We start from the raw sequence: 27,185 nt of genomic DNA, 5'->3' as shown, positions 1-27,185 counted from the left end.
AGACTTACGGTTGTGGGTGGTTCAGTTGCCATACCAGGCGGTGGTACAGCCCAACAGGATGCTCACAATTGTGCGTCTGTAAAAGTTTGAGGGTTTTAGGTGCTAAGACAAATTTCTTCAGCCTCCTGGGGTTGAAGAGGCACTATTCCGCCTTCTTCACAACTATCTGTGTGGGTGGCCCATTTCCGTTTGTCAGTGATGTGTATGCCGAGGAGCTTGAAGCTTTCCACCTTCTCCACTGCAGTCCCGTTGATGTGGATAGGGGGGTGTTCTCTCTGCTATTTCCTGAAGTCCACGATCAGCTCTTTTGTTGTGTTGACGTTGAGTGAGGTTATTTTCCTGGCCCCACACACCCAGGGCACTCACCCACCTCCCTGTAGGCTGTCTCGTCATTGTTGGTAATCAGGCCGACTACTGTTGTCATCTGAAACTTGATTGAGTTGGAGGCGTGCGTGGCCATGCCAGTCATGGGTGACCAGGAAGTCCAGGGGTGGGGGGGGGGGCTGTGCACGCACCCTTGTGGGTGCCCGGTGTTGAGGATCAGCGAAGTGGAGGTGTTGTTTCCTTCCTTAGCCACCTGGAGGTGGCCCGTCAGGAAGTCCCCAGGACCCAGTTGCACAGGGTGGGGTTCAGACCCAGGGCCTCAAGCTTAATGATGAGCTTGTTGGGTACTATGGTGTTGAATGCTGAGCTATAGTCAATGAACAGCATTCTTACATAGGTATTCCTCTTATTCAGATGGGATAGGGCAGTGTGCAGTGCGACGGCGATTGCATTGTCTGGATCTATCGGGGCGGTAAGCAAATTGAAGTGGGTTTAGGCTGTCAGGTAAGGTCGACTTGATCCTTGACTAGTCTCTCAAAGCACTTCATGATGACAGGAGTGAGTGCTCCAGGAGATCCAATGGATGTGTATGCTTTTATTCTAGTCCCCCTCTAACAAATATTTTAGAAATAACTGCAACACTGGCTCTGTGTTTGATCAAAAGCCTGCACACCCAGAAGCTCTCCAGACTGAGGGTTGACCACATGTTTTATACTGTTGCCTGAAAGCTATTCTACTTTGGGGGGGGGGTGTTAACTTCTTATGGCTGAGATCCCGTTACCGGGAGCGATATAACAACAACCAGTGATAGTACAGGGCGCCATAGTCAAAAGAACAGAAATCTCATAATTAAAATTCCTCAAACATGCATGTATCTTATATCGTTTTCAAGGTAGTCTTGTTGTTAATCCCACCACAGTGTCCAATTTCAAATAGGATTTACGAGGAAAGCACCACAAACGATTGTTAGGTCACCAACAACTCACTAAAATACACAGCCAATTTTACCAGCCAAAGAGAGAGAGAAAAAACACATAAAATTAATCACTAACCTTTGATAATTTTCATCAGATGACACTCATAGGACTTCATGTTACACAATACATCCATGTTTTGTTTGATAAAGTTCATATTTATATCAGAAAATCTGAGTTCACATTGGCGTATTAGATTCACTAGTTCCAAAAACATCCAGTGATTTTGCATAGCCACATCATTCAACAGAAATACTCATCATAAATGTAGATGATTATACACATGGAATTATAGATATAGCTCTCCTTAATGCAACCACTGTCAGATTAAAAAAAAAAACTTTACGGAAAAAGAAACGCATGCAATAATCTGAGACGGCGCTTAAAAGTAAAAACTCCACAGCCGCAAAGATGGCGTCAACATAAACAAGAAATTACATGATAAATATTCCCTTACCTTTTGATGATCTACATCAGAAAGCACTCCAGGAATCCCAGGTCCACAATAAATGTTTTAATTTTAATTTGTTTTGTTCGAAAATATCCGTTATTTATGTCCAAATACCATCTTTTGTTAGCGCGTTTCAGCGTTATATCGGACAAAAACTTCAAAAAGTGATATTACCGGTGGAAGAAACATTTCAAACTAAGTACAGAATCAATCATTAGGATGTTTTTAACATATAGCTTCAATAAAGTTCCAACCGTCTGTTGAAGGAATTTAATTCCTCTGTTTTAATTCCCAATTAAAATTAAACACTCTGTCAATTCCTAAGAATTTGTAAGACCCTTATTTTATAGGAATGGACAGAGCCCGGTCTTAAAAGTCAAGTAACAGCCTTTAATCAAGAGAGTACTGAGTACATACACATTTTACCACAGGTTATGAACTGAAAATGACGTCAGCGTTTTCTAAATGTTCCGTCTCTTCTTGACACTGGTAGAAAGGCTCTATAGCTCTCAAGCCTTCCCTCCTCGCCTAGAGCCAAGGTCAGTCAGTGTAGATGAGCATTCTAGACCGTCTAGATTCATAGTCTGTTCCTTGGTACAAATGAATGAACTGTCATTGTTCTAAACTCTTGACTACATTCACTACATTATATTCAATACTGGGAGCAAGAGAGAAAATTCATACATGTACAGTAGCATAATAGTATTCCGATTAGTACATCCTGATTGAAATGTACACATAATTAGTCATTATAGATAAAAAAAATTCCCTTAACACCGGCGTACTCCTTCTTGTCTTCGTGAGCAATGGAACGCAAGTGACTTCCATGAGGAATAAACATGATCAGAAAATGGCTGACTGCCAGACACTTGACTGATTCTGCTATCATTCATTCCCACAACATCATAGAAGTCTCATTCTAATTTCTATTGATGGTTGACATCTAGTGGAACCCCTAGGCAGTGCAACATCATTCATATCTCAAGGGGATTTCATTGGGGACTTTGGTGAATACATACAAAGCTCAGATTTCTGACTTCCTGTTTTGATTTCAACTCAGGATTTTGCCTGCCAATATGAGTTATGTTATACTCAGACATCATTCAAACAGTTTTAGAAACTTGAGTGTTTTCTATCCAATACCAATAAGAAAATGCATATATTAGAAACTGACTGAGGAGCAGGCCGTTTACTTTTGGCACCTTATTTTTTACTTGTGCATAAGGCATATGCACATGCATATGCAAGCTTTTTCAAGCAGAAATTTGCTTCCTGCAACACTAACTCAATAAAGTTCTGGGACACTGTAAAGTCCATGGAGAATAAGCTGCCCACTGCACTGAAGATAGGAAACACTGTCACCACTGATAAATCCATCATAATTGAGAATTTCAATAAGCATTTTTCTACGGCTGGCCATGCTTTCCACCTGGCTACTCCTACCCCTGTCAACAGCACTGCACCCCCAACAGCAACTCGCCCAAGCCTTCCCCATTTCTCCTTCTCCCAAATCCATTCAGCTGATGTTCTGAAAGAGCTGCAAAATCTGGACCCCTACAAATCAGCCGGGCTAGACAATCTGGACCCTTTCTTTCTAAAATTATCTGCCGAAATTGTTGCCACCCCTATTACTAGCCTGTTCAACCTCTCTTTCGTGTCGTCTGAGATTCCCAAAGATTGGAAAGCAGCTGCGGTCATCCCCCTCTTCAAAGGGGGGGACACTCTTGACCCAAACTGCTACAGACCTATATCTATCCTACCATGCTAAGGTCTTCGAAAGCCAAGTCAACAAACAGATTACCGACCATTTCGAATCTCACCATACCTTCTCTGCTATGCAATCTGGTTTCAGAGCTGGTCATGGGTGCACCTCAGCCACGCTCAAGGTCCTAAACGATATCTTAACCGCCATCGATAAGAAACATTACTGTGCAGCCGTATTCATTGATCTGGCCAAGGCTTTCGACTCTGTCAATCACCACATCCTCATCGGCAGACTCAACAGCCTTGGTTTCTCAAATGATTGCCTTGCCTGGTTCACCAACTACTTCTCTGATAAGAGTTCAGTGTGTCAAATCGGAGGGTCTGTTGTCCGGACCTCTGGCAGTCTCTATGGGGGTGCAACAGGGTTCAATTCTTGGACCGACTCTCTTCTCTGTATACATCAATGAGGTCGCTCTTGCTGCTGGTGAGTCTCTGATCCACCTCTAGGCAGACGACACCATTCTGTATACTTCCGGCCCTTCTTTGGACACTGTGTTAACAACCCTCCAGGCAAGCTTCAATGCCATACAACTCTCCTTCCGTGGCCTCCAATTGCTCTTAAATACAAGTAAAACTAAATGCATGCTCTTCAACCGATCGCTACCTGCACCTACCCGCCTGTCCAACATCACTACTCTGGACGGCTCTGACTTAGAATACGTGGACAACTACAAATACTTAGGTGTCTGGTTAGACTGTAAACTCTCCTTCCAGACCCATATCAAACATCTCCAATCCAAAGTTAAATCTAGAATTGGCTTCCTATTTCGCAACAAAGCATCCTTCACTCATGCTGCCAAACATACCCTTGTAAAACTGACCATCCTACCAATCCTCGACTTTGGCGATGTCATTTACAAAATAGCCTCCAATACCCTACTCAACAAATTGGATGCAGTCTATCACAGTGCAATCCATTTTGTCACCAAAGCCCCATATACTACCCACCATTGCGACCTGTACGCTCTCGTTGGCTGGCCCTCGCTTCATACTCGTCGCCAAACCCACTGTCTCCATGTCATCTACAAGACCCTGCTAGGTAAAGTCCCCCCTTATCTCAGCTCGCTGGTCACCATAGCATCTCCCACCTGTAGCACACGCTCCAGCAGGTATCTCTCTCTAGTCACCCCCAAAACCAATTCTTTCTTTGGCCACCACTCTTTCCAGTTCTCTGCTGCCAATGACTGGAACGAACTACAAAAATCTCTGAAACTGGAAACATTTATCTCCCTCACTAGCTTTAAGCACCAACTGTCAGAGCAGCTCACAGATTACTGCACCTGTACATAGCCCACCTATAATTTATCCCAAACAACTACCTCTTTCCCAACTGTATTTAATTAATTTATTTATTTTGCTCCTTTGCACCCCATTATTTTTATTTCTACTTTGCACATTCTTCCATTGCAAAACTACCATTCCAGTGTTTTATTTGCTATATTGTATTTACCTTGCCACCATGGCCTTTTTTGCCTTTACCTCCCTTCTCACCTCATTTGCTCACATTGTACATAGACTTGTTTATACTGTATTATTGACTGTATGTTTGTTTTACTCCATGTGTAACTCTGTGTCGTTGTATCTGTCGAACTGCTTTGCTTTATCTTGGCCAGGTCGCAATTGTAAATGAGAACTTGTTCTCAACTTGCCTACCTGGTTAAATAAAGGTAAAATAAATAAATAGAAAATAAATATGTTTTCTCCATTTGCAATATGATTTCATAGGAAGTCAAAAGTCGAAAATGTGAACTTTTTTTCAAAAACGTATCACCCCCTCTTTCGCTTTTTGTCAATTAATCATGTGTAAGAACTGTAGAATATACTTTTGTCAACTTTTATAATTTTTTATTTTATTTTTTACTTGTGTATATGTTTTGTCCATTTGTAATATGATTTCATAGGAAGTCAAAAGTCACTTTTTGGCCAAATGCCATAAGAAATGTCCAAATGCAATATGAAAGATTTGAAAATGCCAAATCAGGATGTTATGTCCTTTTGCCATTTACCATCACAATTTTGTAATGCTCAAAAATACTGCAGAAATGCAAAATTGACTGACCTGATGAACACAGGATGGCCGGGCAGTGATAGTTGCTCCTTTGCATCGCTCGTTGTGTTGATTTCATCATGTCCAATTGGTGATGTTTTTTTCACTATTGAATCATATTGCAAATGCACGTGCATTTGCAATATGTTTCAATGGGCATGTACCATCACAAATTTGGCATGCTCAAAAAACCTGCATGAATGCGAAATTGACTGGCCCGATGAACTCGGGATGGCTGGGCAGTGATTCTGGTTCCTCTCAATCGCTCGTTAGGGTTGATTTCAGAATGTCACTTTGGTGATGGTACCTCACTGTTTAAACATATTGCAAATGGACAAGAGTCACCAGCAAGTCACCGTCCATCAGTCAATTAGATATCATTCTGACACCAAACTGATACCAAACCCACTTTTTCCAACTCGTTCAGTAGCCAACTATCACATACTTCAGAGCTGGCCCAAAATTCACAAGCCTTCTGTTCAAACCATAATAAAAACGTAAAACACATAGTTACGTACTAGCTGCGGTTCCAGTCCTGACATTATGTGAGGCGACCCCGAATCCCAAGTTTTGGCTCAATAGGTCATTTGGTGCCCAAGCAAGACCCTAATTGGGGCTGAAAATCCATGCCTTGCTACGGGGTCCTTGAATGAGCAATCGGACAGGAACGTTGGGGTCCGTCTATATGGGCCAAGGCGGTCGTAATGCACCTAGTCTTGCGACTCTGGGACATTTCTAAGTGTCGTCATTTTCGTGATGCATAAATGAATTGAAGTTATTGCAAATGTACGAGGCTGTTTCTTGGTCTGAGAACCTTCTAGAGCCACATAACTCACCACGCACTATCTACCTGAGGTCTAGAACAGGTTTCTAAAGTTTCGGAACTCTAGGTCTGACGGTTCTTTAAAAGTTCCAACAAGGTTAACTAATGCAGGCAGTGTATGTCTCTACGCACCCCAATGGGTCCCTCCTTCCAAGCTGTGTGTGTGATTTAGTTTTTCTTTGACATTTTATGGGAAAAATGATTGATTTACAGTTCATGGGGGTTGCCTAATCACACACATGAAGTTTTGGAAAGATCTGACTTTTTTAACCCTTCGAAACAGCCCCTGTGACACCAATTATGGCACTTCTGGTTGGCACAGGAAGCTATAAGTAAACACATATCCTCACTGGGGTATGCCTTTACAGAATCCTGAGTTTTAAGTGTGTACGTTAAGAACTGACCGATTTACACAGGGTTGAATGCACTATTTATCACAAACTGCTGGTTGGGTATGGAAAAACACGTTTAGGGTGATTTTAACCACTTCCGGTTGTGTTAATGATTAGTTATTGGAGAAACAAGACCAAGATGAGACTCTGGACAAGGCGGATACGGTATATTAAAGGCTGTTTATTCAAGCATAATAATATCTGGCAAACGTGCAGCACGGCTCCTATTCGTCCAACCCTTAGGGAGCTTTCGGAAAAAGAGGGCTACAACATATTTGGGCAGTTCATTTATACATTGAAATGACGTAGGTAGATTCTGGTAGTCTTGGCTCCTGGTTGGTTGTTCGTAGGTGATAGACAGTCCTCTCCAGCCTGGTGTCAGTATCCCATTGGTTCTTGACAGAGTTCTTTGTCTTTGGAGCCCATCCCAAAGGGTTTTGAGCAGTGTATATTTATGGGTTGTCAGTGTGTTTTATCTTATTCCGCCACCCTGGTGGGGGTTTCCCGTGCAGTTAGTATATTGAGAAACAGAGAGAGAGGGAGGGTATAACACAGAGTACAAGCCAAAATTGTATGGTTAAGCCCAGGCAGACAACAGTCAGTGAATGCGTCATTACATGTTTTAATATGTTATTACAACAGTTGCTTCAGGAAGCTTAGAATCGACACAGGTACTTTTCTCATGGTCGCTGCGCTTAGACCGAGCGAGCTACGGTCAAGCGGGATATCTCGTTGAACTCGGCACGGCCTAGAGATTATGGTAATGCCATTGCCTGCTCTCTGTGTCTTTAAGCACCGCACTTTGTCACTCCATACTTGCTGTGTGTGTGTGAGAGAGCTTTTCTTTGATATCTGTTGGGAGAAACTGATTTACAGTTCATGAGGGTTTCCTAATCACACATATGAAGTTTTAAAAAGATCAGACCTTTTTAACCCTTCGTAACAGCACCTATGACACCCGTTTAAGGCACTTCCGGTTGACACAGGAAGCTGAAAGTGAACACCTATCCTCCTTGGGGTAGGCAATTATAGAATTTTGAGTTTTAAGTCTTTATGTTAAGAACTGACTTATTTACGGAGTGTTTAGTGAGTGTGTTATTTCAGAAAATCACAGAAATCTCGCAGAGCTCCGATGCACACTTTAAAAAGATTTGTATGAACACGCTGCAACTGGATCTGTAACTGTTTTTAAAAAAACTATTTTTGAACATCACCAATTTGACATTGTATGATTTCTCTTAAATGACGATAGATAAATGGCTGGTTCTTTTTTTTATTGACACCGGAGGCTCCTTGACTTTGACGTGAAGCGGAAAAATTATTGCTCTTATTTTCATTTTGGACCATTAATCCCAGAAAAATGGCCATAACTCAAAAACCGTTGAGGCCTAGACGCCATCTTGTTCGGGGCCAACTGCCCATTATGCCAAACCTATGCTCACCAAGTTTCGTCTTCGAAGACTTTTCCGTTTTGGAGATAAGGCCACATCGTGATTTGTGATGTTTTGTACATTTGCAATATGATTCCATTCGCCCTCTTGTGGGATTTATCGGGACAGCGGAAAAATGACCAAAATTTGATTATTTTATAAAAACGGAAACCGAATGTCAGAGTTCATTTGATCACTTTCCGGTAGATCCGGCCCTGCCGTACGGCCCGACGCCTTCCGCGAATTTTACAAACGTTTTCGGACGTCTAGTAAGGGACCGTACATTTGCAATATGGACTTTCTCACTAACCATATGGCGAATGTCAAAATGTTCCCTTAAGGTATATAAGTCCCAATGACAGTTCATTCAACGTTCTTGCTACACAAGGTAAGATAAGGCACCGTCTGGAAAATGTAAATGGATATAAAGCCGGCCTAATCTCAAGCTATTGCTTGCTATTAGGTCAGGAGGTCGGCAAACCTGGATCCTGTTGTGGACTTGTGACTAACTAGCTCCTGTTTTCCTAGGCTGCTGCTGAAGGGGACAAGAACAAAAAGGGTGACAAGAAGAAGGAGTTAGATGAGCTGAACGAGCTTTTCAAGCCAGTGGTGGCTGCTCAGAAAGTCGCTAAAGGTGAGGATGGAAGTGTATTCTATATTCAGCTACAAAGTTTCTTCTAGTACAGTTGAAGTCGGAAGTTTACATACACTTAGGTTGGAGTCATTAACTCATTTTTCAACCACTCCTAAAATGTCTTAATAACAAACTAAAGTTTTGGCAAGTCGGTTAGGACGTCTACTTTATTATGCATGGCACAAGTCATTTTTCCAACAATTGTTTACAGACCAGATTATTTAACTTATAATTCATTGTCACAATTCCAGTGGGTCAGAAGTTTACATACACTAAGTTGACTGTGCCTTTTAACAGCTTGGAAAATTCCAGAAAATTACATCATGGCTTTAGAAGCTTCTGATAGGTTAATTGACATAATTTTGAGTCAATTGGAGATGTACCTGTGGATGTATTTCAAGGCCTACCTTCAAACTCAGTGCCTCTTTGTTTGACATCATGGGAAAATCAAAAGAAATCAGCCAAGACCCCAGAAAATGTTTTTGAGACCTCCACAAGTTTGGTTCATCCTTGGGGCAATTTCCAAACGCCTGAATGTACCACGTTCATCTGTACAAAGAATAGTACGCAGGTATAAACATTATGGGACCACGCAGCCTCATACCACTCAAGAAGGTGACGCGTTTTGTCTCTTAGAGATGAACGTATTTTGCTGCGAAAATTTCAAATCAATCCCAGAACAACAGCAAAGGACCTTGTGAAGATGCTGGAGGAAACCGGTACAAAAGTATCTATATCCACAGTAAAACGAGTCCTATTTCAACGACCTGAAATGCCGCTCAGCAAGGAAGAAGCCACTGCTCCAAAACCAACATAAAAAAGCTTAGGACGTCTACGGTTTGCAACTGCACATGGGGACAACGATCATACCTTTTGGAGAAATTTCCTCTGGTCTGATGAAACAAATGTATAACTTTTTGGCCATAATGATCATTGTTATGTTTGGATGAAAAAGCGGGAGACTTGCAAGCCGAAAAACACCATCCCAACTGTGAAGCACAGGCGTGGCAGCATCATGTTGTGGGGGTGCTTTGCTGCAGGAGGAACTAATGCACTTCACAAAATATAAGGAAAATTATGTGGATATATTAAAGCAACATCTCAAGACATCAGTCAGGAAGTTTAAGCTTGGCCGCAAATGGATCTTCCAAATGGACAATGACCCCAAGCATATTTCTAAAGTTGTGGCAAAATGGCTTAAAACTTCTTAGGGATGAGACGGGCTGAAATCCTGTTAACGGGATCAATTTAACAACAGCCAGTGAAAGTGCAGGGTGCCAAATTCAAACAGAAATCTCATAATTAAAATTCCTCAAACATACAAGTATTATACACCATTTTAAAGATAAACTTGTTAATCTCACCACAGTGTCCGATTTAAAAAAATAAATAATAATAATAAAAAAAAAAAGCCTTTATGACAAAAGCATACCATGCGATTGTTAAGTCAGCACCTAGTCACAGAAAAACACAGCCATTTTTCCAGCCAAACAGAGGAGTCACAAAAGGCAAGGATAAAATGAATCACTAACCTTTGACGATCTTCATCAGATGACACTCATAGGACTTCATGTTACACAATACATGTATGTTATGTTCGATGAAGTTCATATTTATATCCAAAAATCTCAGTTTACATTGGCGTGTTATGTTCAGTAATGTTTTGCTTCTAAAACATCTGGTGATTTTGCAGAGCCACATCAATTTACAGAAATACTCACCATAAATGTTAATGAAAATACAAGTGTTATACATGGAATTAAAAATATACTTCTCCTTAATGCAACCGCTGTGTCAGATTTCAAAAAAGCTTTACGGAAAAGGCACACCATGCAATAATCTGAGTACAGCGCTCAGGAACAAAAACAAGCCATACAGATACCCACCATGTTGTGGGAGTCAACAGAAGTCAGAAATATTAACTTTAATATAAATATTAACTTACCTTTTATCATCTTCATCAGAACGCACTCCCAGGAATCTTAGTTCCACAAATGTTTTTTTATTTTATTTTTTTAATTAAGTCCATTTATGTGCAAATACCTCCTTTTTTGTTCGTGTTTAGTTCACAAATCCAAATTCATGAGGCGCAGGCACTTAGTCCAGACAGTCAAAAAAGTTATATTACAGTAAGTAGAAACATGTCAAACAATATATAGAATAAATCTTTTGGATGTTTTATGTTAAAATCTTCAATAATATTTCAACCGGATAATTCCTTTGTCTTTCGAAATGAAAAGGAATGCAGCTCATGGCATTCTGCCAGACCCCTTAGTCAAACAGCTCTTTTTCACTCCCCCTTCACAGTAGAAGCCTGAAACAAGGTTCTAAAGACTGTTGACATCTAGTGGAAGCCTTAGGAAGTGCAATCGGATCAAATTTACACTATCTTGGATAGGCAACGACTTGAATACCTACAAACCTCAGATTTCCCACTTCCTGGTTGGATTTTTTTCTCTGGTTTTTGCCTGCCATATGAGTTCTGCTATACTCGCATACATCATTCAAACAGTTTTAGAAACTTCTGAGTGTTTTCTATCTAAATGTACTAATACTATGCATATCCTAGCTTCTGGGCCTAAGTTGCAGGCAGTTCACTCTGGGCACCTTATTCATCCAAGCTACCCCCATCCATAAGAAGTTAAGGACAACAAAGTCAAGGCCACTCCAATACCATCACAAATCCCTGACTTCAATCCCATAGAAAATCTTTGGGCAGAACTGAAAATGCGTGTGCGAGCAAGGAGGTCAACAAACTCCGTTACACCAGCTCTGTCAGGAGGAATGAGCCAAAATTCACCCAGATCTCTGTGGGATGCTTGTGTGTTTGAAATGTTTAACCGAAGTTAAACGCAATGCTTCCAAATACACTCAATTAGTATGTGAACTTCTGACCCACTGGGAATGTGATGGAATAAATAAAAGCTGAAATAAATCATTCTCTTTACTATTATTCTGACATTTCACATGAAATAGTGGTGATCCTAACTGACCGAAGATGGGGAACATTTAATCCTAGTAAAAATAAGGAATTGTGAGGTGAGTTTAAGTGTATTTGGCTAAGGTGTATGTAAACTTCTGACTTCAACTGTACATAGATTCAGAAAATGCCCTGTTTAATCTAAAAGGACGTTTTGCGACCTTACCCTATTGAATGCTTAGGAAACTCATATTGTCAGGATTAATCACTGATTAGGCTTATGCATACTACCCACCACTAATGTTTGTCAATAATTAGAACAGAGCAAAGGTGCAAAAAGGTATTGTGCTATAAACTGAGCATTTTCAGACAATCTTTGTGCACCAGGCAAACTACTGTGTATCCTCAGTCTCGAAAAGCCAACCGGTGTGCATAGTTGCATCATTCCTGTCTTGTGTCGGAGATACTATAAGAGATGTTAAAATTCAAAATAGAAAACTTGGAACATTATTCATTCCATTAGTTCAGTTTTCTCTGGAGGGTTATATCAGGTTTCAATTAACCCAATTTGCAATGTTCGCTCTAAGTTGTCCATGTAAAGAAAAGTTTATTGCAACGTATGAGGGCTCTGTAAAAGAGCTGTCTCAAATTACAAGTTTAACACTAACATGTAAAAGCATTTGTAACAGCGTTAACAAATTTATGTTCACTGTAATGTTAATAAAGTTCTTAAAGATTGTATTGCGTGTTTCAATGAATGAGTTTGTAATGAATGTTAATGTTTGTTGTTGATGTACAGTACCAGTCAAAAGTTTGGAGACACCTACGCATTCAAGGGTTTTCTTTATTTTGACTAGTTTCTACTAGTTTCTACTAGTGAAGACATCAAAAACTGCATAACACATGGAATCATGTCGTAACCAAAATAGTGTTAAACAAATCAGAATATATTTCAAAGTAGCCACCCGTTGCTCGGATGACAGCTTTGCACACTCTTGGCATTCTTTCAACCAGCTTCATGAGGTGGCACCGAGAATGCATTTCAATTAACAGGTGTCCCTTGTTAACCTGTCTAGGACACAGGTTCAGCTAACAGAACCCCCCCCCCCCCCCCCCCCCAACATTCCGCTGACAAGGCAGCGCGGGAAATTAAAAAATATATTTTTGAAATATTTAACTTTCAGACATTAACAAGTCCAATACAGCAAATTAAAGAAACATCTTGTTAATCGACCCATCGTTTCCGATTTTTACAATGTTTTACAGCGAAAACACAACATAGGTTGGATCACCACCAAATCCCCAAAAACACAGCCATTTTTCCCAGCCAAAGATTGGAGATAATTAATCACTAACCTTTGATAATCTTGATAATCTTCATCAGATGACACTCATATGACATCATGTTACACACTACATTTATGTTTTGTTCGATAATATGCATATTTATATCCACAAATCTCGGTTTACATTGGTGCCATGTTCAGAAATGCCTCCAAAATATCCGGAGTAATTACAGAGAGCCACGTCATATAACAGAAATACTCATCATAAACTTTGACGAAAGATACATGTTTTACATATAATTAAAGATACACTGGTTGTTAATGCAACCGCTGTGTCAGATTTTTTTTAAACGTTACGAAAAAAGATGGCGCTCAGAAGTAAATATATTTCTCCGCCATGTTGGAGTCAACAGAGATACGAAGTTGCATCATAAATATTCCCTTACCTTTGATGATCTTTCATCGGAATGCAGTGCAAGGAATCCTAATTGTTGCAATAAATCGTTGTTTTGTTCCATAATGTCCATTACTAGTGTCCAATAAGCTACTTTTGCTAGCACGTTTAGTTCACATGTCCAAAAGCTGGCGCTGGTCCAGGCAAACTCGGACGAAAACTTCAAAAAGTTATATTCCAGGTCGAATAAACTGGTCAAACTAAGTAGAGAATCAATCTTCAGGATGCTATTATCATATATATCCAATAACATTCCAACCGGAACATTCGTTTTTGTCTACAAAGTAATGGAACGCAAGGCGATATAATGACTACTGCGCGTAACCAGGAACTGGCATTCTGCCAGACCAGTGACTCAAAATAGCGGCCATCCGGTCCCACATCACACTAGAGGCTTCATTCCACGTTCTACTGACTGTTGACATCTAGTGGAATGCGTAGAAAGTGCGAACAGATCCATATCTTATTTGGATGTGAATAGGCGATGAGTTGAAAATCAACCAGCCCCAGAATTTCTACTTCCTGTTTGGAAGTTTGCCTGCCCTATGAGTTCTGTTATGCTCACAGACATAATTCAAACAGTTTTAGAAACTCCAGAGTTTTTCTATCCAATAGTAATAATAATATGCATATATTAGCATCTGGGACAGAGTAGGAGGCAGTTCACTATGGGCACGCAATTCATCCAAAGTGAAAATGCTGCCCCCTATCTTTAAAAGGTTAAATGTGAATTTGTAGTATTTATTTTCTCTAATGCATTTGAGCCAATCCGTTGTTGTGACAAGGTAGGGGTGGTATACAGAAGATAGCCATATTTGGCAAAATACCAAGTACATATTATGGCAAGAACAACTCAAATAAGCAAAGAGAAACGACAGTCCATCATTACTTTAAGACATGAAGGTCCGTCAATCGGGAAAATGTAAGTGCAGTCGGGAAAAACCATCAAACGCTATTATTAAACTGGCTCTGATGAGGATCACCACAGGAAAGGAAGACCCAGAGTTACCTCTGCTGCAGAGGATAAGTTTGTTAGAGTTACCAGCCTCTGAAATTGCAGCCCAAATAAATGCTTCACAGAGTTCAAGTAACAGACACATCTCAACATCAACTGTTCAGAGGAAGCTGTATGAATCCGGCCTTTATGGTGGAATTGCTGCAAAGAAACCACTATTAAAGGACACCAATGAGAAGAAACGACTTGCTTTGTCCAAGAAACACGGGCAATGGACATTAGACCAGTAGAAGTCTGTCCTTTGGGCTGCTGAGTCCAGATTTGTGATTTTTGGTTCCAACCCCCATGTCTTTGTGATGCGCAGAGTAGGTGAACGGATGATCTCCGCATGTGTGGTTCCCACCATGAAGTGTGGGGGCGCTTTGCTGGTGACACAGATTTATTTAGAATTCAAGGCACACTTAACCAGCATGGCTACCGCAGCATTCTGCTGCGATACGCCATCCCATCTGGTATGCGCTTAGTGGGACTATAATTTGCTTTTCAACAGGACAATGACGCAACACATCTCCAGGTTTAAGGGCTATTTGACCAAGAAAGAGAGGGATGGAGTGCTGCATCAGATGACCTGGCAACCCACAATCACACGACCTCAACCCAATTGAGATCGTTTGGACCGCAAAGTGAAGGAAAAGCAGCCTACAAGTTCTCAGCATGTGGGAAGACTGTTGGAAAAGCATTCCAGGTGAAGCTGATTAAGAGAATGCCAACAGTGCAAAGCTGTCAAGATTCTTTGAAGAATCTAAAGTTTATCAAATATATTTTGATTTAACACTTTTTTTTTTAGTTACTACATGATTCCATGTGTTCATAGTTTTGATGTCTTTTCTGTTATACAAAGTAGAACATTGTGTAATTATACTATTCAATCCACCCATCTGGCAACAGTGGCAGGAAAGACCCTGAGGTAATGAGCGCGAGAAGAAACATACAGTACTTGTTACATTTTCCTCTTAATTCTGCAGGGGTGGACCCAAAGTCAGTTCTCTGTGCCTTCTTCAAGCAAGGCCAATGCACCAAAGGAGACAAGTGCAAGTTCTCCCACGATTTGACACTCGAGAGGAAGTGTGAAAAACGGAGCCTCTACGTTGACAAGAGAGATGACGAGCTTGAGAAAGGTTAGTGTCTTCTAATCATTAGTGTTGTCAGCAGTGAATAAACAGCTGATATCTCTGCTGGGTTTTGTAGAGCTGACTATTTATCCTGTTTTGTATAGACACCATGGATAATTGGGATGAGAAGAAGTTGGAGGAGGTTGTGAACCAGAAGCACGGAGAAGCTGAAAAGAAAAAAGCTCAAAGCTCAAAAACTCAAATTGTATGTTTTGGCACATCACTCTAAAAGCTAAGATTCATCACTACTATACAGTGCATTCAGCAAATGTTCAGACCTCTTCCCTTTTTCCACATTTTATGTTGCAGCCTTGTTCTAAAAGGGATTTAAAAAAAAAAAAAAAAAAAATCCTCCTCAATCTACACTCAATATGATTTGGAAAGGCACACACCTGTCTAAGGTCCCACAGTTGACGATGCATGTCAGAGCCATGAGGTCGAAGGAATTGTGAGAGAAACATGAGAAACAAGATTCTCTGGTCTGATGAAACCAGATTGAACTCTTTGGCCTGAATGCCAAGCATAAAATCTGGAGGATACGTAGCACGATCCTGACGGTGAAGCGCTGGGGTGGCAGCACCATGCTGTCGGGATGTTTGTCAGCGGCAGGGACTGGGAGACTAGTCAGGATCGAGGCAAAGATGAACGGAGCAAAGTACAGAGAGGTCCTTGATGAAAACCTGCTCCAGAGCGCTCAGGACTTCTGACTGGGCTGAAGGTTCACCTTCCAACAAGACATCAACCCTAAGCACACAGCCAAGACGAGTGGCCTCGGGACACGTCTGAATAACCTTGAGTGGCCCAGCCAGAGTCCGGATTTGAACCCGATCGAACATCTCTGGAGAGACTTGAAAATAGCTGTGCGGCGATGCTCCCCATCCAACCTGAGATGATGATCTGCAGTGAAGAATAGGACAAATTCCCCAAATACAGGCATGCAAAGCTTGTAGTGTCATACCCAAGAAGACTAGAGGCTGTAATCGCTGCCAAAGGTGCTTCAACAAAGTACTGAGTAAAGGGTCTGAATACTTATGTAAATGTGATATTTCAGTTTATTTTCAATCAATTTGCAATTTGTGAAGATAGATTTTATTTTTTTTAATAAGGCTGTAACGTAACAAAATGTGGAAAAAGTCAAGGGGTCTGAATACTTTCTGAATGCAATAGACTTACTTCTGCCTTTATCATCTTGTAGGTTTGCAAGCATTTCCTTGATGCCATTGAAAACAACAAATATGGTTGGTTTTGGGTATGTCCTAGTGGAGCTGACACTTGTATGTACCGCCATGCATTGCCTGCTGGGTTTGTGCTCAAGAAAGACCAGAAGAAGGATGAGAAGGAAGATGAAATCTCAATGGAAGAGTTGATAGAGAATGAGGTAGATTTGACCACTTTCACTAAAATTCATGTTCCTACTTGAGATTTGTCTTATTATTATTTAGCCCATATTACTCTTCAAGCCACAATGTTTGTTTCAATCGGCAGCCCTGCTACTTTATCCACTCTGAAATACATAAAGAGCTATGGATGCCAGGACTGTCTGTCAACTCTGTTAATGTTTGAGATCACTCAGTGACCAACATATTAAAAAAAATCTAACTTCAATAACAGTGCTGAGATTAAGAAATGTTACAAAAAAATGACTTTGTCTGTCAGCGATCTGCCCTAGGACCAAATGTCACCCGGATAACTCTGGAGACCTTCTTGGCCTGGAAAAAGAGGAAAAGGCAAGAAAAAGTGGCCAAGGCAGAGCAAGACATGGAGAAAAAAAAGGCTGATTTCAACGCTGGCAGGTCCTTTGGGGTGAGCTTTGATTTTGTTTTCTATCAGAGGATGTTGCTAAAGCTCGAAATAATCATGTACAGTGCCTTGCGAAAGTATTCGGCCCCCTTGAACTTTGCGACCTTTTGCCACATTTCAGGCTTCAAACATAAAGATATAAAACTGTATTTTTTTGTGAAGAATCAACAACAAGTGGGACACAATCATGAAGTGGAACGACATTTATTGGATATTTCAAACTTTTTTAACAAATCAAAAACTGAAAAATTGGACGTGCAAAATTATTCAGCCCCTTTACTTTCAGTGCAGCAAACTTTCTCCAGAAGTTCAGTGAGGATCTCTGAATGATCCAATGTTGACCTAAATGACTAATGATGATAAATACAATCCACCTGTGTGTAATCAAGTCTCCGTATAAATGCACCTGCACTGTGATAGTCTCAGAGGTCCGTTAAAAGCGCAGAGAACATCATGAAGAACAAGGAACACACCAGGCAGGTCCGAGATACTGTTGAGAAGCCGGATTTGGATACAAAAAGATTTCCCAAGCTTTAAACATCCCAAGGAGCACTGTGCAAGCGATAATATTGAAATGGAAGGAGTATCAGACCACTGCAAATCTACCAAGACCTGGCCATCCCTCTAAACTTTCAGCTCATACAAGGAGAAGACTTATCAGAGATGCAGCCAAGAGGCCTATGATCACTCTGGATGAACTGCAGAGATCTACAGCTGAGGTGGGAGACTCTGTCCATAGGACAACAATCAGTCGTATATTGCACAAATCTGCCCTTTATGGAAGAGTGGAAAGAAAGCCATTTCTTAAAGATATCCATAAAAAGTGTGGTTTAAAGTTTGCCACAAGCCACCTGGGAGACACACCAAACATGTGGAAGAAGGTGCTCTGGTCAGATGAAACCAAAATTGAACTTTTTGGCAACAATGCAAAACGTTATGTTTGGCGTAAAAGCAACACAGCTGAACACACCATCCCCACTGTCAAACATGGTGGTGGCAGCATCATGGTTTGGGCCTGCTTTTCTTCAGCAGGGACAGGGAAGATGGTTAAAATTGATGGGAAGATGGATGGAGCCAAATACAGGACCATTCTGGAAGAGAACCTGATGGAGTCTGCAAAAGACCTGAGACTGGGACGGAGATTTGTCTTCCAACAAGACAATGATCCAAAACATGAAGCAAAATCTACAATGGAATGGTTAAAAAATAAACATATCCAGGTGTTAGAATGGCCAAGTCAAAGTCCAGACCTGAATCCAATCGAGAATCTGTGGAAAGAACTGAAAACTGCTGTTCACAAATGCTCTCCATCCAACCTCACTGAGCTCGAGCTGTTTTGCAAGGAGGAATGGGAAAAAATTTCAGTCTCTCGATGTGCAAAACTGATAGAGACATACCCCAAGCGACTTACAGCTGTAATCGCAGCAAAAGGTGGCGCTACAACGTATTAACTTAAGGGGGCTGAATAATTTTGCACGCCCAATTTTTCAGTTTTTGATTTGTTAAAAAAGTTTGAAATATCCAATAAATGTCGTTCCACTTCATGATTGTGTCCCACTTGTTGTTGATTCTTCACAAAAAAATACAGTTTTATATCTTTGTTTGAAGCCTGAAATGTGGCAAAAGGTCGCAAAGTTCAAGGGGGCCGAATACTTTCGCAAGGCACTGTATTTTGATTGCCGTATCACGAGTTGTTTTTGTTGTGTAGGTAAGCGGCCGTCAAGTATTTGAGTTCTGTCCGGATCTGGCTGATGATGACGATGAGGAGGCTGATGACATAAAATATGTTGAGGACAATGATGACGTTGAGGTAAGCCTGATAAACACTTTTTCCAATAGGTATGCATCTCTGGGGATACTCAGGAAATCTTTACTGAAGTACCTTAAAGTGTGTAGGTGCTACACCATATTTAATTATCATGAAGTGATACATATGTATGACATTGATACTGGGCACCCCCCCCACAGGTTGAATATGTTCACGAGTTCCAGGATGTTGATCTAGCCAGGTTTATTCCAAAGGAAGTTGACAACACCGGAATAACTGTTGCTGCAATCGACAGATTCACAGCCAAATCAAAGCCAACAAAGGAAACGAATGGTGAGTGTTTGAAATTATTCTGCCAATAAAATTAATGGAAGCCACATCATCCTTGATCTCTTTTTTTCAAAGCATTTATTTCTATCCCAATGTGTTTTCCATAACATACCTGTCTTTAAACCTCTTTCGATCACACAATTGGCCCTCAGCCTTTAAAGGGGCAATCCGAGAGACTTGTTTCTGTAAACAGCTGATAAACTCAAATTCGCAGACATACAGTGCCTTGCGAAAGTATTCGGCCCCCTTGAACTTTGCGACCTTTTGCCACATTTCAGGCTTCAAACATAAAGATATAAAACTGTATTTTTTTGTGAAGAATCAACAATAAGTGGGACACAATCATGAAGTGGAACGACATTTATTGGATATTTCAAACATTTTTAACAAATCAAAAACTGAAAAATTGGGCGTGCAAAATTATTCAGCCCCCTTAAGTTAATACTTTGTAGCGCCACCTTTTGCTGCGATTACAGCTGTAAGTCGCTTGGGGTATGTCTCTATCAGTTTTGCACATCGAGAGACTGAAATTCCTCCTTGCAAAACAGTTCAAGCTCAGTGAGGTTGGATGGAGAGCATTTGTGAACAGCAGTTTTCAGTTCTTTCCACAGATTCTCGATTGGATTCAGGTCTGGACTTTGACTTGGCCATTCTAACACCTGGATATGTTTATTTTTGAACCATTCCATTGTAGATTTTGCTTTATGTTTTGGATCATTAGTTATTTAGGTCAACATTGGATCATTCAGAGATCCTCACTGAACTTCTGGAGAGAGTTTGCTGCACTGAAAGTAAAGGGGCTGAATAATTTTGCACGCCCAATTTTTCAGTTTTTGAATTGTTAAAAAAGTTAGAAATATCCAATAAATGTCGTTCCACTTCATGATTGTGTCCCACTTGTTGTTGATTCTTCACAAAAAAATACAGTTTTATATCTTTATGTTTGAAGCCTGAAATGTGGCAAAAGGTCACAAAGTTCAAGGGGGCCGAATACTTTCGCAAGGCACTGTAAATGTTTTGTTCCCTGAATCGGTTCCAACCCCTGGTTAAAACTATAATTTTGATATCATGGATGGTCAGTCCTTGCATCCATAGCGCTGTATGAATTTGAGTGAATTCCAGCCCAATCCCATAGTTTTTTACTGAAATGGACAGGGAGAACGCTTCGTTTCAACTGAGGATTTCCCCTTTAATCTATACGGTGTTTGTAAGCAATGTAATTATAAACAATTGAGTAAAACAAGCTTATATTTTGGGTTCTGATGGGGTATGACAGTTGAATTAACTGTCATACCCCACCATGAGGAATTTATAAGTTATATTATTCAGGAATCAATGGCTATATTAAAAGTCCAAAAAGATAAATTCTAATCCCAGGTGCCCCTTGCACAAAGTTGAATGACTCCCTTGCCACGTCACCTGCCATTACAATTCCGTTCATGGGTCACAGCACAGATGCTGATGCCTTTGACTGAGGAGATGTGATGTTCTGAACCTGTGCCTTGCACCATCTCCCAGATGACCAGCTGAACGGTGCTTGCGGAGGTGTGGAGGAGAACGGGCACGATGGGGAAGACGAGACTCTCGACGACAAGGAAGCAGAGCCCGTGCCTGTGGACGAGAACCTTTTCACCGGCGAGGACCTGGACGAACTGGATGAGGAACTCAACACACTGGACCTGGATGACTGACAATGATGACTTCTAGTAGAACAGTGCCTCATGGACTATGAATATGAGATGTCTAAAACAGATTCACAATAAAATATCCTGATGCTCACATCTTGTTGCTGCTGCTGTTTCTTTTCCCCCTCAGTGGTCCTGATTGCGAAAAGAGTGAAAAGGATTTGAGAGGGGGTACATCTTGAATCGGGTTCATGTGAAATCACCAGTTCTTTCTGGCTGTCCTGAATCCTGTACATAGAACCCAAAATCAATCTAATAAACATCCTCCTGACTTGTATTATTAGACCATACCATGACAGATTGTGCAACTCCTTTTGAGCAGGTACAACAGGGACGTAGGGTTGTAGTGTAAAAAACTGATTGAATAACAGATTAAGAGCAATTCCATATTCATGCAATTATTTTACACTTTTGGGATCTACATATATTGAGTTTTACAGAATAAAGACCCATGACGTAGAGACCATGAGGAATGCATCCTGGGCCCGGTTTCCTGACAGCGATGGAGTTTAAGGTTTATGAGTGTTTTTAACGATGCGTCTTTCCTACAAAGACCGACAATGTTACATGCATTTGCCAAACACCACGCAAAGAGAATGTTCGCTAAGTGTGTTGATATTGATAGGAGCGAAAGAAAGGCAAACATTGCTCTCGGGTCAGCTTTATCCATTCATCTTACCTTAACATTAGAATTATTCCACAATACTGACAATTAATCAGAAAAATCTCACCAAGGAATGCAAATATTGAGGCAGCTTATTCTAATGCTTAACCTATAATACACTAAATAAAGATTTTGCACTTTGCACACATGAAATATTGAGGCATTACAGACAGCCTACAATTAGCAAAATTGAACATGGTTGGATGAACATGACATTTATAAAGTATTCTGACCCCTTGACTTTTTCCACATTCCGTTACGTTACAGCCTTATTCTAAAATGGATTACATAGTTTTTTTCCCTCAATGACAAAGCATACACTTTTTGTTTTATTTTAGCAAATGTATTTAACTTATGCCATTTATATAAGTATTCAGACCCTTTACCACTTTGTTGAAGCACCTTTTGCAACGATACAGCCTCGGGTCTTGAGTATGACGCGACAAGCTTGGTACACCTTTATTTGAGGAGTTTCTCCCATTCTCTGAAGATCCTCTCAAGCTGTCAGGTTGGATGGAGAGTGTCGCTGCACAGCTATTTTCAGGTCTCCAGAGATGTTCGATCGGGTTCAAGTTCGGCCTCTGGCTGGGCCACTCAAGGACATTGAGATTTGTCCCGAAGCCACTCCCTCCTTCACCCCAGTCTGAGGTCCTGAGTTCTCTGGAACATATTTTCATCAATGGTCTCTGTACTTTGCTCTGTTCATCTTCAACCCATTCTTGACTAGTCTCCAAGGCCCTGCCACTGAAAAACATCCCCACCGCATGATGCTACCACCACCATGCTTTATCTTGTTAAGCCTATGGGTTCCCCTACAGCAACTACACCCCCCCTTTCAGCTGAAACGGTGGCGCAGGGAATGCAAAAATATTAGTAGAAATATTTAACCTCCACACATTAACAAGTCCAATACCTCAAATGAAAGATAAACACCTTGTTTATCTACCCAGCGTGTCAGATTTTTAAAAATGTTTTACGGCGAAAACACAGCATATATTTATGTTAGACCACCACCAAAACAAAGAAAAAACGTAGCCATTTTGTACCACAAAAGATAAAATGACAAAAGCAGGATTAAAAAAAAAATAATTCACTAACCTCTTGAAAATCTTCATCAGATGACAGTCATATGACATGTTACACAGTACATTTATGTTTTGTTCGATAATATGCATTTTATATCCATAAATCTCGGTTTACATTGATGCCATGTTCAGAAAATTCTCCAAAATGTCCGGAGGAATTATAGAAAGCTACACCAGATAACAGAAATACTCATCATAAACTTTGACTAAAGATACATGTTCTACATATAATTAAAAAGATACACTGGTTCTTAATGCAACCGCTGTGTCACATTTTTTTTTAACGTAACGGAAAAAGCCTAACATTGCAATAATCTGAGACGGCGCTCAGACGTAACAATATTTCTCCGCTATGTTGGAATCAACAGAAATACAAAATTACAACATACAGTGCCTTGCGAAAGTATTCGGCCCCCTTGAACTTTGCGACCTTTTGCCACATTTCAGGCTTCAAACATAAAGATATAAAACTGTATTTTTTTGTGAAGAATCAACAACAAGTGGGACACAATCATGAAGTGGAACGACATTTATTGGATATTTCAAACTTTTTTAACAAATCAAAAACTGAAAAATTGGGCGTGCAAAATTATTCAGCCCCTTTACTTTCAGTGCAGCAAACTCTCTCCAGAAGTTCCGTGAGGATCTCTGAATGATCCAATGTTGACCTAAATGACTAATGATGATAAATACAATCCACCTGTGTGTAATCAAGTCTCCGTATAAATGCACCTGCACTGTGATAGTCTCAGAGGTCCGTTAAAAGTGCAGAGAGCATCGTGAAGAACAAGGAACACACCAGGCAGGTCCGAGATACTGTTGCGAAGAAGTTTAAAGCCGGATTTGGATACAAAAAGATTTCCCAAGCTTTAAACATCCCAAGGAGCACTGTGCAAGCGATAATATTGAAATGGAAGGAGTATCAGACCACTGCAAATCTACCAAGATCTGGCTGTCCCTCTAAACTTTCAGCTCATACAAGGAGAAGACTGATCAGAGATGCAGCCAAGAGGCCCATGATCACTCTGGATGAACTGCAGAGATCTACAGCTGAGGTGGGAGACTCTGTCCATAGGACAACAATCAGTCGTATATTGCACAAATCTGACCTTTATGGAAGAGTGGCAAGAAGAAAGCCATTTCTTAAAGATATCCATAAAAAGTGTTGTTTAAAGTTTGCCACAAGCCACCTGGGAGACACACCAAACATGTGGAAGAAGGTGCTCTGGTCAGATGAAATCAAAATTGAACTTTTTAGCAACAATGCAAAACGTTATGTTTGGCGTAAAAGCAACACAGCTCATCACCCTGAACACATCATCCCCACTGTCAAATATGGTGGTGGCAGCATCATGGTTTGGGCCTGCTTTTCTTCAGCAGGGACAGGGAAGATGGTTAAAATTGATGGGAAGATGGATGGAGCCAAATACAGGACCATTCTGGAAGAAAACCTGATGGAGTCTGCAAAAGACCTGAGACTGGGACAGAGATTTGTCTTCCAACAAGACAATGATCCAAAACATAAAGCAAAATCTACAATGGAATGGTTCAAAAATAAACATATCCAGGTGTTAGAATGGCCAAGTCAAAGTCCAGACCTGAATCCAATCGAGAATCTGTGGAAAGAACTGAAAACTGCTGTTCACAAATGCTCTCCATCCAACCTCACTGAGCTCGAGCTGTTTTGCAAGGAGGAATGGGAAAAAATGTCAGTCTCTCGATGTGCAAAACTGATAGAGACATACCCCAAGCGACTTACAGCTGTAATCGCAGCAAAAGGTGGCGCTACAACGTATTAACTTAAGGGGGCTGAATAATTTTGCACGCCCAATTTTTCAGTTTTTGATTTGTTAAAAAAGTTTGAAATATCCAATAAATGTCGTTCCACTTCATGATTGTGTCCCACTTGTTGTTGATTCTTCACAAAAAAATACAGTTTTATATCTTTGTTTGAAGCCTGAAATGTGGCAAAAGGTCGCAAAGTTCAAGGGGGCCGAATACTTTCGCAAGGCACTGTATTTTGATTGCCGTATCACGAGTTGTTTTTGTTGTGTAGGTAAGCGGCCGTCAAGTATTTGAGTTCTGTCCGGATCTGGCTGATGATGACGATGAGGAGGCTGATGACATAAAATATGTTGAGGACAATGATGACGTTGAGGTAAGCCTGATAAACACTTTTTCCAATAGGTATGCATCTCTGGGGATACTCAGGAAATCTTTACTGAAGTACCTTAAAGTGTGTAGGTGCTACACCATATTTAATTATCATGAAGTGATACATATGTATGACATTGATACTGGGCACCCCCCCCACAGGTTGAATATGTTCACGAGTTCCAGGATGTTGATCTAGCCAGGTTTATTCCAAAGGAAGTTGACAACACCGGAATAACTGTTGCTGCAATCGACAGATTCACAGCCAAATCAAAGCCAACAAAGGAAACGAATGGTGAGTGTTTGAAATTATTCTGCCAATAAAATTAATGGAAGCCACATCATCCTTGATCTCTTTTTTTCAAAGCATTTATTTCTATCCCAATGTGTTTTCCATAACATACCTGTCTTTAAACCTCTTTCGATCACACAATTGGCCCTCAGCCTTTAAAGGGGCAATCCGAGAGACTTGTTTCTGTAAACAGCTGATAAACTCAAATTCGCAGACATACAGTGCCTTGCGAAAGTATTCGGCCCCCTTGAACTTTGCGACCTTTTGCCACATTTCAGGCTTCAAACATAAAGATATAAAACTGTATTTTTTTGTGAAGAATCAACAATAAGTGGGACACAATCATGAAGTGGAACGACATTTATTGGATATTTCAAACATTTTTAACAAATCAAAAACTGAAAAATTGGGCGTGCAAAATTATTCAGCCCCCTTAAGTTAATACTTTGTAGCGCCACCTTTTGCTGCGATTACAGCTGTAAGTCGCTTGGGGTATGTCTCTATCAGTTTTGCACATCGAGAGACTGAAATTCCTCCTTGCAAAACAGTTCAAGCTCAGTGAGGTTGGATGGAGAGCATTTGTGAACAGCAGTTTTCAGTTCTTTCCACAGATTCTCGATTGGATTCAGGTCTGGACTTTGACTTGGCCATTCTAACACCTGGATATGTTTATTTTTGAACCATTCCATTGTAGATTTTGCTTTATGTTTTGGATCATTAGTTATTTAGGTCAACATTGGATCATTCAGAGATCCTCACTGAACTTCTGGAGAGAGTTTGCTGCACTGAAAGTAAAGGGGCTGAATAATTTTGCACGCCCAATTTTTCAGTTTTTGAATTGTTAAAAAAGTTAGAAATATCCAATAAATGTCGTTCCACTTCATGATTGTGTCCCACTTGTTGTTGATTCTTCACAAAAAAATACAGTTTTATATCTTTATGTTTGAAGCCTGAAATGTGGCAAAAGGTCACAAAGTTCAAGGGGGCCGAATACTTTCGCAAGGCACTGTAAATGTTTTGTTCCCTGAATCGGTTCCAACCCCTGGTTAAAACTATAATTTTGATATCATGGATGGTCAGTCCTTGCATCCATAGCGCTGTATGAATTTGAGTGAATTCCAGCCCAATCCCATAGTTTTTTACTGAAATGGACAGGGAGAACGCTTCGTTTCAACTGAGGATTTCCCCTTTAATCTATACGGTGTTTGTAAGCAATGTAATTATAAACAATTGAGTAAAACAAGCTTATATTTTGGGTTCTGATGGGGTATGACAGTTGAATTAACTGTCATACCCCACCATGAGGAATTTATAAGTTATATTATTCAGGAATCAATGGCTATATTAAAAGTCCAAAAAGATAAATTCTAATCCCAGGTGCCCCTTGCACAAAGTTGAATGACTCCCTTGCCACGTCACCTGCCATTACAATTCCGTTCATGGGTCACAGCACAGATGCTGATGCCTTTGACTGAGGAGATGTGATGTTCTGAACCTGTGCCTTGCACCATCTCCCAGATGACCAGCTGAACGGTGCTTGCGGAGGTGTGGAGGAGAACGGGCACGATGGGGAAGACGAGACTCTCGACGACAAGGAAGCAGAGCCCGTGCCTGTGGACGAGAACCTTTTCACCGGCGAGGACCTGGACGAACTGGATGAGGAACTCAACACACTGGACCTGGATGACTGACAATGATGACTTCTAGTAGAACAGTGCCTCATGGACTATGAATATGAGATGTCTAAAACAGATTCACAATAAAATATCCTGATGCTCACA

The 27,185-nt window shown here is 40.7% G+C and overlaps 1 protein-coding gene and 1 long non-coding RNA gene across 2 annotated transcripts in view; both read left to right on the top strand.

Annotated features, from left to right (window-relative positions):
* The window catches only part of LOC110490043 (zinc finger CCCH domain-containing protein 15), a 28,153-nt gene extending 6,848 nt beyond the window's left edge, over positions 1 to 21,305 (top strand). Inside the window, exons 3-10 of the mRNA XM_021563143.2 lie at positions 8,734 to 8,839; positions 15,480 to 15,632; positions 15,731 to 15,831; positions 16,822 to 17,004; positions 17,283 to 17,429; positions 19,135 to 19,236; positions 19,395 to 19,527; positions 21,043 to 21,305. Coding sequence (XP_021418818.1) covers positions 8,734 to 8,839; positions 15,480 to 15,632; positions 15,731 to 15,831; positions 16,822 to 17,004; positions 17,283 to 17,429; positions 19,135 to 19,236; positions 19,395 to 19,527; positions 21,043 to 21,215 — 1,098 coding nt within the window. The 3' untranslated portion in view covers positions 21,216 to 21,305. The remainder of the gene's footprint in view (positions 1 to 8,733; positions 8,840 to 15,479; positions 15,633 to 15,730; positions 15,832 to 16,821; positions 17,005 to 17,282; positions 17,430 to 19,134; positions 19,237 to 19,394; positions 19,528 to 21,042) is intronic.
* A 3,652-nt stretch (positions 21,306 to 24,957) lies between these two features.
* LOC118938799 lies at positions 24,958 to 27,185 on the top strand. The gene is made up of 3 exons (XR_005036090.1): positions 24,958 to 25,116; positions 25,275 to 25,407; positions 26,923 to 27,185. It is a non-coding gene; the product is annotated as an uncharacterized LOC118938799 (long non-coding RNA).

The sequence above is a fragment of the Oncorhynchus mykiss genome, chromosome 15, assembly GCF_013265735.2.
Source record: "Oncorhynchus mykiss isolate Arlee chromosome 15, USDA_OmykA_1.1, whole genome shotgun sequence".
Classification (NCBI taxonomy): Eukaryota; Metazoa; Chordata; class Actinopteri; order Salmoniformes; family Salmonidae; genus Oncorhynchus; species Oncorhynchus mykiss.
Note: the sequence above shows the minus strand (reverse complement) of the source record. Positions and strands in the feature narration are given on the sequence as shown.